General features: G+C 40.3%; 1 protein-coding gene across 1 annotated transcript in view; it reads right to left on the bottom strand.

Moving 5' to 3' along the window:
* Window positions 1-2,402: 2,402 nt before the first annotated feature.
* The window catches only part of LOC133009740 (calcium-dependent secretion activator 1-like), a 41,552-nt gene continuing 28,585 nt past the window's right edge, over window positions 2,403-15,369 (bottom strand). Inside the window, exon 2 of the mRNA XM_061077273.1 lies at window positions 2,403-2,552. Coding sequence (XP_060933256.1) covers window positions 2,403-2,552 — 150 coding nt within the window. The remainder of the gene's footprint in view (window positions 2,553-15,369) is intronic.

Below are 15,369 nucleotides of genomic sequence, written 5' to 3' on the forward strand. Positions count from 1 at the left end.
AAAAGTGTTGACAAAGATAATACATAAGAAATGTTGAATTATCTTTCTATAATGTTGAATTCTGTCGTTTACATGTATTTTTCAACATTATCATCTTTCTCTTTATCTATTGTTTACAGATATTGCTTTTCCACAGAAAAATATCCTGCTCAATAAATACATTTGTCTGACTTACGACCTGTTCACAATGAAAATGTATATTTTATTAAAGAAACTTTCCTCTGTTTAAGACCCTCTACTAACTAAAAATGTGGAACTCTTATCATTTAAATTAATAACTATAACCAAAATTACCATATGGATAGTTAGCTAATTTGAAGGATATAGAGTTCTTGACAGTAGAGGTTGGCAAAGTACACTTAATGAAAAAACATTTGTGAAAGAAAAACATTTATTATGAAGATAATAAAGTATAAAAACACAAATTACTAACGGTGTACTTAATATATAAAGATGTGTATGTGAGTGTGTGTGTGTGTGTGTGTGTATCTGTGTGTCTGTGTGAGGGAGCGTGCTTCCAAAATGGCGGTTGGCCACTCCAAAGATAACGAGCCCCCCTCCTCCTTTGGAATGTTTACGACATGTAGCGGGGATCAGAGAGATGGGTGCTGAGATATGCGGGTGTGTGTGTTGATGCCAAATTAGAGAAAGTTACTAGATGCATGCAATGAAAGACTTAAGAGCATGAATAGCCTAGCCTATAATTATTAAGCCCAGTTGAAAAGGAAAAAAGGTTGATGTGCTGTTCGTCCAGTGAAGTCCTCTTGCTGGTTTGCGGCTCCTGTCTTTGTGGTTCTGATGTGCAGTACATCTCAGTTGCTGTTCAAAGTTCTCAGGCAGGACCCCTGCTTGAAGGTTGGTAGAGCTTGGATTGGGAGGAGGTTTCCTTGGTGAGGTGAGCTACGGGCTGCACATCTCTTCCATTTGAAGTTGAGTAGAAAAAGAGGTGACCTCTCGGTTGAAGAGATGAGTCGAAAAGAGTGAGCTGGAGAAGCCGAGGAAGAGGAAGAAGAGGGGGAGACCTGGGCTTATATTGGCCTGGTGACCTCATAGGTCATGGGGCCCAGAGTGACCAATAGTGGTTGAAATTTGTGTCCCCAGTCGGTTTTCACACCTCTGTGGCGTTGACGGGCCCTGGGAGACTGAGTTCTGGAGTCTCTGGTTTTCTCCAGAACATTTGTGTGTAAGTACAAGTTTGCAGCTATATTTGGCAAAACTGCACCACCTTACTGACATTGCCAGGCGTCAGTCTCAGCCAATATCTCTGGTATTTGATGTATCACTGATGTAGGCCTATTGACCTTGCATGCTTGGGCATTTGTTGTCAGCTCTGTGTTCTCGTCTGGACAGAGATATTTTGTAAAATGCAGGTTGTGTGGACTGAAATTTCTTTTTAAAGAAGATGGCAGAGAAAATAACAGTTTAAAAACATATCTGCAGTGGTATAGAAAAGGCCTTGATTTTCTGTTAAAAATGTTTGTTGGATGTAAACTATCTAGCAAACACAGGATGGTGACAAGTTTATGTCAGTATTTACATGAACCATGTTCAAAGAAGTTTGACATGACACAAACATTTTTAGAAGATGTATTCGCTGTAGTGCAACAGCACGAGTGAACATGTTGCAAATTGCGCTGCAAACACCAAGATCTTTAATGCTATTAATGGAAGCGTAAAAAAATAAAATAGAATAGTTCATTATGCGTCCTCAGATGGTGCCAATAGGTGAGCCCAGAGATTTGTTCTAAGGCAGCTGCAACCGCACCTTTGATTGTTACTTACTAATAGTTTAAAAAGATATATTTTAGTTGACGAAATATTAAAAATAAACGTAAGAGCAGGTCGGACTTGAGGCGGACACAGAAACTGAAGCTCGGTACAAACCAACTGTAGCTTCTGCTCTGATCAAGAAGCTGCGGCGCGGATCTCTGAGCAGCTGTGACCAGAGAGACTGTGTTTTCACTGTTTCCACTGTTAGAGAGCAGCCCTCTCAGTGACTGAGCGACTTTATGTAAACGAGCTCTCATCTCACTGTGTGCGTCTCTCTGATCGAGTGAGTGGGGCCGGAGGGGCGGAGCCCCGTGGCCTCTGTCTGTGTGCGCTGTCTGGGAGAACACACAAGCACAGGTCTAGTGCATGCACGTGGCTGTGCGCAACATTACATACCACCTCCAGTGTCGTTGGGGGTCGCCAGTATCTGGCACCGTTATTTTGTGGGGTGCAGGCTGAAAAGTTTGGGAACCCCTGATCTACGGTGTAGAACCACAGATACTCCCACACATGGTTGTGATTGTCTTCTCAGGATGACTTTGCTTGCTAGTGTCCATGGTATCAAATACCATCGCATCCCCAATAGGAGAAGAGCTCCAACTCAAAAAGTGCCAGCTGAGGACTCAGACCATTTACACAGAAAGTACAGTAAACATGGAGTCCCTTGCCTCATAGTAGCTCCTCACAGCGTTGCAGAAAGCTTCATCTGCCACAATCTGAGTCTCTCCGTTGAGGAAGACCAGGAATCGCTCCTTCACCGCCTGCAGCTGCTGCTTGTTCACCTGAGAGAGACAGGAGGTGAAGAAGGAGATAAAGAATAGAGATGGAGAGTTTGAGAGGGAGGAGAAATGTTAACATGAGAGAAAGTCATCAATTAGAGACAGAGGGTGAGCAGATGATGGAGAGGAAGAGGAAGGCAGGGTAGAAGAGAAATAGAACAAAAGTACAAGATTAGACTCATATTTAAAGTTTGATAACGTCATTACAGAGAAGAGCCATTTTCAAACAGGATGTCTTTTTTCAACAAAAGCTAAAATCTGTTCTGTTTCTTGAAAGGGATGGAGATTCTAAAAAGAAAGACAATGACTATTTTAACATAACACAAATTGTATGTATTTTACTTAACTGTTAATCCTTTTCAAAGTCATCCATTTTAGCCTGTATTTACGTTGATTTTCTTTCTTGTAGACAGCCATTAGTTTCAGTTCTCCTTTATAAAAACGTTAATCCCTTATTTCTTTGGTAAATTTATATTATTTCTCCATTTTGCGGCGCAGGAATTGTTTAAGCGTTAGTATATATGTCTGTAAATTTATACTGGTTACACAGCATAATCTGCTTTCTTTGGCATTGGTGCATCCAATGAAATCAACACGTCTGCGAGTTGTCGATTAAGTGATTTTACACAAATACACTTTGTCAAATTCATCTGCCTTCCTCTATGGAGTGGTGTGAAGTGGCATTAGATAACGCCCATTGCCAATACTGTTTCAGAACCTAGCTACTGTTTGCCACTGGAAATGCTAACACAGCTATCACACAGGAAAAGATACCCACAATCATTTCCACAGTAGAGCTCGAAAACCTAAATGCTGAGGCCTCACAGACTACAGCAAACGAAATAATGAAGAAAATAAATTAGAACATAAAGTAAGGACAGGGCGAAGACGGGCATATAGACTTCAGTGAGATGTTTCGACGGGGGAGACACCACTGGCAGTTGGAAGGGATGAAGAGATTGCTCTGTTTCTGCTTGACAGGTAGATAGATATAACTGATCTTCTGCTCACAGTTGGTTAGTATCGTGTTGTTTATGGTGGCTTATTCCAACTTGTTTTGGTCCAGAGTTCAAATATGACAGTCATTCCCCAGAATTGCATACCCCATATTTAATGAATCCAATGTTGGGAAAGTGCTTTTGTGAAACCCAAGGCCTCCCTTTCGTCCTACGTGTGTAGTCAAAAGCCTGAAACCACGTGTTCCTTTGTTCCTGACAAAACCAGAGCACAGGGAACTCAGTCTCCTAGGATTCCTCAACTTCAAACAGAGGTGTGAAAAGCCACAAGGGTCAACACCTGATTGGTTACTCTGGACCCCATGATATGTGAGGTCCCAGGCAATATAAGGCCAGGTCTCCCCCGATTTTTTCTCTTTCTACAATCCCTACAAGGCGGAAGGCAGTCCAGCCCCTTCTCCTGCATCGCAGAGGGGGAAGCCTAGCTGCTCCCGCTCAAATCTTCTCTTTCCATCCAACTCTACAAGAGGAGCGCAAAGGTGCAGCTTCCAGCTCATCTCATCAAGGAAACCTCCTCTCAAATCAAGCTCTACCAAACTCCTAGCAGCGTCTCGATGTCCTGCAGGAAAACTTCAACCAGCATCTGAGCTGCACAGCTCAACAGAACTGCTAAGGCAGAAACCATACGATCAGCCAAAACACTTCACAGAACTGCGAACTGAACTGCAACTTAATGTTCCCTTTTCTTTGGATGGGTAACACAACTGGGCTTAGTAATTATACTAGGCTAAGCAAGACTGTTTATTCGATTCTGTATGACGTTTATAAGTTTGATATGTGTTGTGATATTGTGGTTACAAGTTATTTGAATGTAAATGTTAGTTATGCTCTTCACATGCATTCTTTGCATATCTCTCTGACTCTTTCAATCTCTGACTTAACATCCACACAGACACATGCATAGTCTTCACCTCATTAGCTCAGACTTCCGCTACATGTCGTAAACATTCCAATAGGGGGGAAAGGTGATATCTTTTTGGCCAGTCACCATTTTGGGAAGAACTCTGACTTACATAGACACACACGCTATCATACACATCTTGGTTTAGTTAGTACATTGTTAGTAATTTGTGTTTTTATACTTTATTATATTCATAATAAATGTATTTCTTTCCCAAATGTTCTTTCATTAATGTTGCATAAGTGAATTTTGCCAACCTCTACACGGTCAAGAACTCCATAAACTTCACTGTTCATTATATAATCTTTAATAGTAAATATTGAGTTTCTAATTGAACTAGATCTAAATGAGACTGATCTTTACATTTGATTGTTGGTCCCTGATACCAGGGTGGTGCCCCGTCTTTTATAAATAATAATTCCAAATTTTAGTGTTCTTAATTGATAATTGTACTGTTTTCATTAATTATTCCATTATTCTTAATTGATAACTTTATCGTTTTAATAAATAATTGTATTATTTTTAATAAATAACTGTATGATTTTAATAATCATATTTTATGATTACACCATCTACACCAATGACCACCGCATCAGGACATTCTGTAAGAACAAAGTACAGCAGAAATTGATGAAATCTTAGAAAACAAAGCAAAAGTTCTGCTGCTGCTTTATCTACTGTGATCTTAATCAGGGGAATAACTTGCAGCATCTGTCAAATCAGACCACCAACATCAACGCATCTGAAACCTGCAGCTGTAGGTTATGGATAAAATGGAATGTGAACAATATAGCTCATATCAATGATCTAAAATATAGAAAATATACATTTCAGCTTTTATGTTATGAAAGTCCGGAGTCTGAACAACACCAAATAACATGTACCGAGCAAATCTGTAACTGAAGTTGGTTGATAAAAGTAGATGGGTTTAGAGTAGATTGGGCTTGTCTTGCAGCTGATGAAGATAGCTGGTGCCAGGAAGAGAGATGGCGTCTCAGTTTGTGAGTTAGCATATCTCTAAGCTCCTCTGCCCCGTTTACATCCACTATCTCTCAGATCCTCTGACCAGCTGCTCCTGTCTGTCCCTCTGTCGAGGTGAGGGGGAGATTGTGCATTCACAGTAGCTATTGCTATGGAAAGGTTTAACATTAGATGTTCTCTCCGCAGACACTTAGAAGTCTAAAGACCTACATGTTTTCTCAAGCAGTGTCCTTAAAGTCTGTTTTTAAAGAGATACTCCACACTTTTGGATTTGGTAAATGGATTTGTATTTATATAGCGCTTTTCTAGTCTGATGAAGACCACTCAAAGCGCTTTACAGTACAGTTTCACATTCACCCATTCACACACACATTCATGCATCTACTTGCAGCACTTTGTTATTCTATGGGGGGCTATTGAGGGTCAGCATCTTGCCCAAGGACACTTCGGCATGCAGATGGTTCAGACTGGGGATCGAACCGCCGACCTTCAGGTTGGAGGACGACCACTCTACCGCTCAGCCACAGCCGCCCTTATGCCACTTATGCATGTTTTCGTTTCGAAACCCTGTGACGCAATGAAAGTGAGGGCTGGCGTGCGCCGCCCGGGGCTCCGTGCACACCACTGGCCCGTCGTCCCTGCACCGTCGGGGGAGGTGGAGCTTGTGCGATAGGACTTGAAAGATTGTGAACTATGCAAAACGCATATCAAATTTGAACCACTTCGCCTACCCCCAGGGGTACACGTACCAATGCTATAGAGTCTATGCTCTTGAGACTGTGCTGGGAGTCACAGCAAATCTTCCTGCGAAAGCACATATGGATGTGGCATCGTAGAGGAGCTGGACTACCTCTGCAACCTGATTGGGCCACCTCATGCTACCAGTACTGATAAGGACACTAGCAGAACAAAAGACTAGGGAAGAATCAGTCAAGAAGGATAAGGAGAGAGCAATGGCCACCTCAAGCAAAAACCCCTTTTAGGGCTTGTCTTGCTTTAGCCTCTCGCTTGCGCCTGTTTTTCGCTTTCATTTGATTCACAATCCCTTGCGCTTCCTAAATGGAGAGATTGATATCCCTTATGTTTAACTGACATGGTGTTATAATGTGATGATTAAGTGTTCCCTTAAGTTTTTGGGGAAGTGTATAAGGTAACTGTCAAGAAAAGGTGCCGTATTTTCCGCACTATAAGGCGCACTTAAAAGCCTTACATTTTCTCAAAAAACGACAGTGCGCCTTATCATCCGGAGCGCCTTATATATGGATTAATTCTGGTTGTGCTTACTGACCTCGAAGCGATTTTGTTTGGTACACGGCGCTCTGTCAAAATTTTTTAGTACAACTTTGGTAAACTACAAAGCCGCACTGCTTGCAGCATTACGGCTACCGTCAGGAGCGTCGCGGAGTAATAAATACTGTGGCTTTTCCTCTGGTGCGGCGGGCGCGGGGCTGAGTCGCCTCCGTGGCCGCTGTGTTCTCTGGGGGGCTGTTCAGTGCTGGCTTGTCCTGCTCGTGGTTCTCCCTGGGCGCTGTGTCCGGCGGCGAGGCCGTGGTGGCCTTGGGTGGGTGAGCTTTGGGGCGGATGTGGACGTGGTGGTGCTCGGCGTCCGCGCTGCATGAGCGCGCTTCCCGGTGCGGGCGCCCGGACGGAGGCTGTTGTTTCCCAGCGGGACCTAGGTGGTGGCGCTGGCGGACTGACTGACTTTTGTTTCGCTTAATGCGGCTTATAGTCAGGTGCGCCTTATATATGAAAAAAGATCGAAAATAGACCATTCATTGACAGTGCGCCCTATAGTGCGGAAAATACGGTATAACCGGTGTTTTATTGCGCTGCCAAAAGGCGGAGTGAGAAATTATGTGCTGGGCGCACTGGTGCTAATACCAATATAAAAAGTTGGTCTGGAGCCCTGAAGGTGAAGTTACACTTGTACTGTGCCTGCTTTTGCATGCCTATAGGCCTGTTTCTTTATTTATTATAATATATTTTAGATTTAGTACCATTTTGATACACTTAATGTAGTTGTAGTATTGTACAGAATACTGATGATTTTAAAATAATTTATCTAATACACTTCACCTCTAAGCTCTAAGGGAAAGTAGTGTGAATAAGAAGAACGTTAAAACGAGGAACTTTAAGTTATAGATCAGTGCTGACTCTAACCCATTGGTTGTTATAGCAACACCGAAAAACGGAGCTGTTCTGAATATATATTATACAACACTAAAATAATTATGTTTATATTGTTGAGTTCACCATCTTCCCCAACTGTTACTGCACTTCGGATACTACAGATGAAAGCTTGCTCTTATCAGGATAGGAAATATCAGAAACAGCCACTGTGTTAGAATTATGTGCAGCTCTGTTCTGTTACTTAAATACTTTTAAGTATTTTGGGGAATCGATGACCTTGGAATCATCAACTCTTTTCAGACTTGACAGCAAACTTCAAGTGGTGACTTTCTCTTTCAAAAGCAGATTCATAACTTTAATGGAGTTTGATCTGCGTGCCTGTTCAGTCTTGCTCTGACTAGAAATACTCCACAACTCCAAACTAATTTCCTGTTCTTGTCGCATTTTAGAGCCTCTCCTACTTTTATCATGATCTCTTCTCAGATGATTGCTGCAGTAACGGTTCCACTCACACAGATGAATCTCTTCCAACAAATGAGAAAAGAAGCTGGATATTCACAGTGAATAACTTTCTGTTGGGTTTCAGTTGGATTTCTGTTTGCGGCTCCCCATTTACGTGGCTTTGTGCAGGAAATTGATTTGTCCCAGAGGGGTTTAATAAGAAGACAAGGAGCACTTTTACTCTATATCAGTGACACAAACCATTCAGGTGGCACTTTCATTCTCCCTTCAGGGCTGTCATTCTCCATGCCGGACACAAATTGCCATTTTATAAAAACCTCCCTACTACTCTAGAGCTGCTATATTTGAACTGGCCAACCATCAGCAAGTGCTGATACTCTGAGCAGCTTTCAGTGAGTAGCTGCTGTTGCTGCTGATGGTTTTTCATTTCCCTGCAACCTAGAGAGCTCTCCAGCTGGAGGACACCACAGAAACTCTCTTTTTCCATTAGTGTGGATGGTGATGAATAAAAGGTCATATTTTTTAAACCATTGTAGTGCTGGGCGATATTGGAGAAAATTCTTATAATGATAATTTGTCATATATCGTGATATAAACCTGCTGAATTCATATTTATTATAATCGATGAATGGGGCGTCGCTTCTTCTGCAACAATGACGTTAAAACACTGCGTTGCGTTGTAATCTGCGGGAAGAACTTCTGACTGCATGAGTGTGTGTGTTCGTCTTAGTTACACTTAACACACAAACTGATACTCTCATATGATATTCACTATTGAGTCATATATTCTAAAATAGTTATTAATCGATGATGTCGGATCATGACCCTGGATCGTTCTGGTCACTTTAACCCGGATGTTCTGAGTGTGCACGTTATGTAACGTCTCGTGTAGCCCGTTGATACATGTGTCTCATAAACAAACAGACAGTAAACGCCATTCCTGTACGTAGCCTAATAACTTGTGATCAGTGATGGTGTTTATGGTTACAGTGTCATGTGAGTGAGGAGGGGGAGTGAGGAGGAAACAGACTCCGACAGAGACTCTGACACAGGACAAATGGACCTTTAATGAGCAGCCTGTCCTGAAACAGCTGTAGTTATAATTATTCAGCGATGGGAAATCACTAAAACAATAAACGTAGCGGAAAACATGAATCGATTATGTTCTGTTACTGCATCGATGCAGAGTCTTACACCTCTTGACTTCTTGACAACTATCACTGCACAGCATCAGAATAAGCACTCTGCAAATATTTTACCAGTATACATCTGGTAATTGGAACAAAAAGGGTAAACCTGCTGTAGGATAGAAAACCTGATGACATAGGATTTAGATGTTTAGAAATTAGATACAGACTTTGTTTTAAATCAGAGGGATTCCCATTACCTCTTATTCCAGGGGACAGGACGGTCAATCATAAAAAAATCCAAAGAAATTCAAACTGCTTCCAGTCAAACTGGCAAAACTGATGAAATGTGAAAACAGACCACACATATCAAAAAGTCTATAATTAAAACTAAATGCCATGGCAAATGACAATTGAATCAGTAACCATAAGAGTAATTAAAGGCAGAAAAAAATCTCCAGGTGGATGTGAAAGCTTTATGACAGCTATACAGAAATAGATAACAATTAACCTCTATTTAACGTTAATCATGAGAGTCCAACAGCAGTAAATAAACACAAGTGTATCAACTTATAGTGATCGCTGATATAGTGATCAATCGTTTATTTGGATCAAAAAGCTTAATTATAAAAAATAATTTGGTTCACACAGTGTTCACTTAGTGCCAAACTGAGTGCACCCCGCATTCTCCTCCAGCTCTATATTGTCTAAGTTTACAAATAGCATTTTTATTTACTTTAGTACGATTTACACCTGCTGCATCTCTCACAGCATAAACATGAAAATAGACTGGGACCAACTACAATAGTTTGTCTATTAAGTGTGTCTCTCTTTGGATTATATCCTGTTATGTTATAAATGTATCATCATTTTTGTAATACTATGTTAATCTGTTAAAATAATGTATATGGCTTAATTAGAACTGTTGTTTACAATGAAGGAACATGTCAGCTTATGTTACTATTTGGTTGCCAACACATCTAGAGATTAAATCTAAAAGAATTGTAAAAAAGAATATCCCCAAAACTGACAGATGTAGTTTTCAAATCATGAGATCGGAAAAGGGTTTATGATACTTCTTAATACTTGCTTTAATAAAAATCAAGTTAATTTCAGTTTATATATGTGGAGCAAAATCTAACAAACATTTAAGCTCTAGGCTAAACTCCTGCTGTGCTTGTGATGTCTTTCGATAACACCAGGCTTTTGTTGACGTCAGATATTTTACCAGTTCTGTGAACCTAAGAAATGTATTATCAGACTGACAGATTGTATGAAAAAAAAAAACATGTTCACCTCTCACACAGAAACTTGAGGATTAGCACCACCAACAGTTTCTCTGATTGCCCTGGTGGCGTCTTTTGCTGATGTTCAGAAAGGTTTGTTCGAGGCTACAAATCAGATGCAGCTCCTGATTTTATAGACTCAGATGAAGTACGTCAATTTGAACAGCACCATCATAATAATATGTGATTCATACTGGTGAGTCACAGGGACTCCAGGTGAAGTATAGCAAACGTACCAAAAAGGACCCAGGGACAATTTTATTGGTCAACAGCGTTATATAAATCATTCTTTTAGTTGGGCAATTTGTACAGTGTCATGTCAAAAAACTCCTAAGAGAAAGACAGATATTCTGAGAACAGAAGATTCATGAGCACATACAAGAAGCCTGAGCAAAATGGAATTCAATCACCAGCAGGCCTGAATCTAGACTGCTCACAAGCTATGGTATGATAATAACAATAATAATTCTTTCAATTAGAGATATGACTATGACTATAAGAACATAGCCTAATTTAGAGTTTGCAAATAGTTCAAACGTGAAATATGAAAATGCCTATCTGTGAAATTGTTCAAAGAATGCAATGTTCGCTTTATAAATCGTAGTCCACCTGGAAACGTTTGTACTTGGATCTGCCTCCAAATCCGCCCTCTCCACGGCCCATTTTAAACCGTAAATGGTCAATGTAAATCACCTCATGAATATTAAATTATGCTGCTGACCAATGGGTTTCCACCGTGAGTCATGACGTGAGTCATGGCATTAAAGGGATTCTTACCTTTGTTGCATTTGAGAATTACAGCACATTCAAATCATCCCGCCTTCCTCCAATGCCCCACCCCCTCGTTCCCATCCGCGGTGTTTTTTTGAAGAAACTTTATTTACAAGCAGACTTACGACCTACTGCCTCCGCGCACGCACGTGAGTTTTTGTTTACCAAAGAAATGGATTCGGTAAGTTATATACATTTACATTCACATGCCTTGATGACGCGGGCCCGAATGCGCCACAAGAAGCAGACGGAAAACCTGCATGTCCATGCAGCAAACAGACAGGTCTGTCGGCCAATAAGGTCCTTCGGTCCGAAGAATTTTATTGGTTGAAGTTTTCACTAAATATTATGAGAGTGAAATAATTGTTTGTTTTTACTCCTGGTGGGTCTGTCTTGCATTTTAGAGTGTCATTACCTTATTAATACCAATTTAACCTTATCCAAAAAAAGTGTAAAAATGCAACAAAGGTAAGAGTCCCTTTAAGCGATGAGAAGAGGAAGCAAAACTGTCTGACACTGACATCGAGGTGTTCGTTAGTGAGGTGAAGAGATTTTATGGGACAGCAGTGATGTCAATGATAAAGAAAATACACTGATACTATGCTGCTGCGGATAATACAGTGAGTGAGAGTGAAAACGATAGGGAGCGGAGCCTGAAATAAAAACAGATCCATTAAAAGGTGGAGGTGGAAAAAAATAACACACTGTCAGAATGTGAGGGAACTTGTTGTATCTCATGTTCGTGCTGTAATCATCCAAAACTGCAGGATTATTCAATCGATCTGTGCGATACCGGCCTGCAGGGCCAGAAACTTGGACTATGGGCAGAAAAGGTCTCTGGTTCGACTCCACGGAGAAACAACAAAAAGACGAACCTGGAACCCTAACCCTAACCCTGGTTCAAAAATCCAAGAGGATTCTCCCTACCCTGTCTAGTGCCCCTGAGCAAGGCACCTTACTCCCCCAAAATCTGCTCCCCGGGCGCCGTACATGGCTGCTCACTGCTCTGTGTGTCCTGCACCAGATGGGTTAAAAGCAGAGGTTAAATTTCCCTAGAATTGCATGAGTGTGCTTGTGCATGTCTGTGCATGTGTTTGGGACAAATAAATGCATCTTAATCTTAATCTTAAATGAGACCCCTGGTACCTTAACTTTATACTGAGTGAGCGTTGGCAAACTGTCAAATGTTAAATACTGTAAGCTGTGCTTTCTAGCTTTTTATCTATTCAAATAAAACAACGACACAATTTAATGAGAAAATTACTGATTAGAATAATAATAGGCTTCCACTGTCATGTGACAATGCTCTGCATGCATAGTAAAAACGGAGCAGCATCTTACATACTTATACCGTCCAACTAGGGCTGGGTATCGCCAAATTGATTAGACTATGATTAACAAGGTCTCACTTCAATTCTTTTTCTGATTTAATTTGCTTCAATATCAATTCATTGAATTATATTTCATTGTTCAACTTTGCAATGCAACTTCTTACTTGGATGATTATATATATTAAGGTAGGGCTGTGAGGATATGTTATCCCAGAAATTATTGTGATAGATCAGAATAGTGTCATCATTCTTTAACCATTTTATACCACTGATATAATTGAAAATATCATAGCATGATACAACTTAAAAAGAGCAATTAACTTTTAATTTTTGAGAATTCACAGTCTGAAATTTGAATTTGAATTAAAAATATTAAAATAGGGGTACAGCATGTCCACTGTTGATCAGATATAATAACTTTTTCTACGGTTTGAGTCTGGTTCGTCTTTGGATTTTTGTTAAATCATTCCTGGCTTCTTAAATGTAATGGTTTTTTTCAGTTTCTATGATTTTTGTGTTCACAAGGCACTGCAGTCTCATGCCTCTTTATGGGCATTGATCGGGCATTTACCCATGCTTATTAGAAAAAACTTGCACACACCTTCAACCTGAAAGTGTTTATCTGTGTGAATTGTTCACACAGATGTGAACAATTCTGCAGTTTAAGAAGAACACTTCTTAACAAACGGAGAAGATATTGGTGAATGAAGCCCGATGAGAAGAACTCACACTGAAGCACAAAACATTTGTGCAGTAACAGAAAAGGATAATTTCTTATCATTCAACTTTTGCGCAACACCTTAAAAGATTTAACAAAACTTTAGTCACATAAGAAACCAACGGCACAATAGCTGCATGTGTCTAAGATTGCTGTGCAGAGCAGAAACCTTCCCTTTATAACTGCAGTGTCAGATTAAGTATTTATTATAAGTGATAAGGGTGCCACCATTAACACACAAAAATGAAGCAAATAGGTTTTTTGTCATGATGTTGGCCGTTTTGCAAGCTGTGATTGGTATGTACCTTTATACCATGCAATGCCAGTAAGAAGACTACTGAGAAAACATTACCAAATTAAAGAACATATGAAGTTAACAATGTAGCATTTCATCCATCAACTCCACAGAAAATCACACTTGCATGTAAATTACATTGCCAGAAATAAACTGAACATAGGTGGGTAAAAAATCCTACTGTTATGTAGTGAAAGCGTTGATTGATGTGAGACAGATTTATGTCACAGTATAACTCTGAGTTTTACCACTGTGCAACTGAAGTTTCAATTGTTAAGAACACCATGAGGTCATATACATACACCTGTGATGTTTAAGCTTCAACAATCCTCAACGAACCAGACATAAAGTCTCCCTCCATCCCGCTGCCTGGATGTTTCCCTGTGTTCTCAAATCTGTCTTTCAAGGTTGAAATGTAATTTTTCTACATTCCTCCGCATCACATTCTTAATACCTGTGTATGAGTCATTTCTTAAAACTTCGTCTCTTTCTCTACTCCTGTCTACAGATATCAGTGCTTCCTACCTTTATAAACACCTCCAAGTAGGCCCGCTACTGTCTGTCTACTACTTGACCAACAACCTGGAGTGATACATTTACACAAGTACTGAAGCCTCTATGGCAGTCAGGTCAGGGAAGCTCTGTGAGCCAGAAAAGGAATTACAAATATCAGTGTTTCCAGGGAATACTGACATTGAAGATGACAGCTGACTGACAGAATCAGACATCGAGACGTTTTGAGACATTTCAGTTTGCTGCAACATACTGTTGACATGATAGCAAATTTCAGGCGTCACAAGCACAGATCCTGGCATATGGTCCCTTTCAGACACATATAGGAAATTATTTGTCCATGTGATCAATTCAGGAAGTATGCAACTGAATGCCAAAGTATGATTAGGTTTAAAAAAAAAAAACTAGGCATTGTGACGGAGCTGCTCCGTAATGCATTTGTTTTATTTTCTTGTAAATATGTCCCGATGCACTTTGGGAGGCCGGCTTTAAATATATTGAAACCACCCAAAATGTTCAACTACGCCTGCGTTTTAACACCTGTTTGAGAAGTTTGTAAGTGAGCCCCCCGACAGGCATATTGCCAAGATATGGAATCTGGAATTTGGAATCTAAATTAATGTGGTTACTTTTGATCCGATAGGTGAATTAAGTCATCATCACAAACATTTAGTTATGTCTTTGTGAACAAAGGAACTGTAATGTTAAGAGATAGAAGAAAGTAAACACAAAGTTGAAAGCACAGTATGATCTCTAATTAGGGCTTGCTTTTCAGCATACTTATTCTTTTATAATGAAGCAAACTTAAATCAAACTGAACATAAATTGTCCCACACATAACCATTTCAGATTTCTTGCTTAGCTCTAGATCTGTCTCTGCATCCTCCGTCATGACTGCCCCTGGCCGCTCATCTGCTGCCTTTTCAAACCAGGGACAGGTGATTGGCCAACTGATCTCAGCTGTGCCAATCACCTGTCCCTGGTTCACCTGGAGGTGCTCTCAGAGCAGACTCCACACAAGCAGTATGGAGGCATGTTGAGGTTTTTGGCTGTTTTATTACATCTGAAGAGGGGTCTAGTTTTCTTCAAATGTATTTGATTTGGCTAAAATGCTGTTTACCCCTGAGACTCCAAAAGTGACTCAAACACTTCACCTTCATTAGCATAGCGGTGAGTAGATAATGAGTTTATTTAAATTTTTCAGTGAACAATCAGTTTAATGTGGTTCTGTCCTGGTCCTGAAGCAGCCTTATTAAACTGCTAAATCTATGAACGAGCAGAAAAAAATA

The sequence above is a fragment of the Limanda limanda genome, chromosome 8, assembly GCF_963576545.1.
Source record: "Limanda limanda chromosome 8, fLimLim1.1, whole genome shotgun sequence".
NCBI lineage: Eukaryota > Metazoa > Chordata > Actinopteri > Pleuronectiformes > Pleuronectidae > Limanda > Limanda limanda.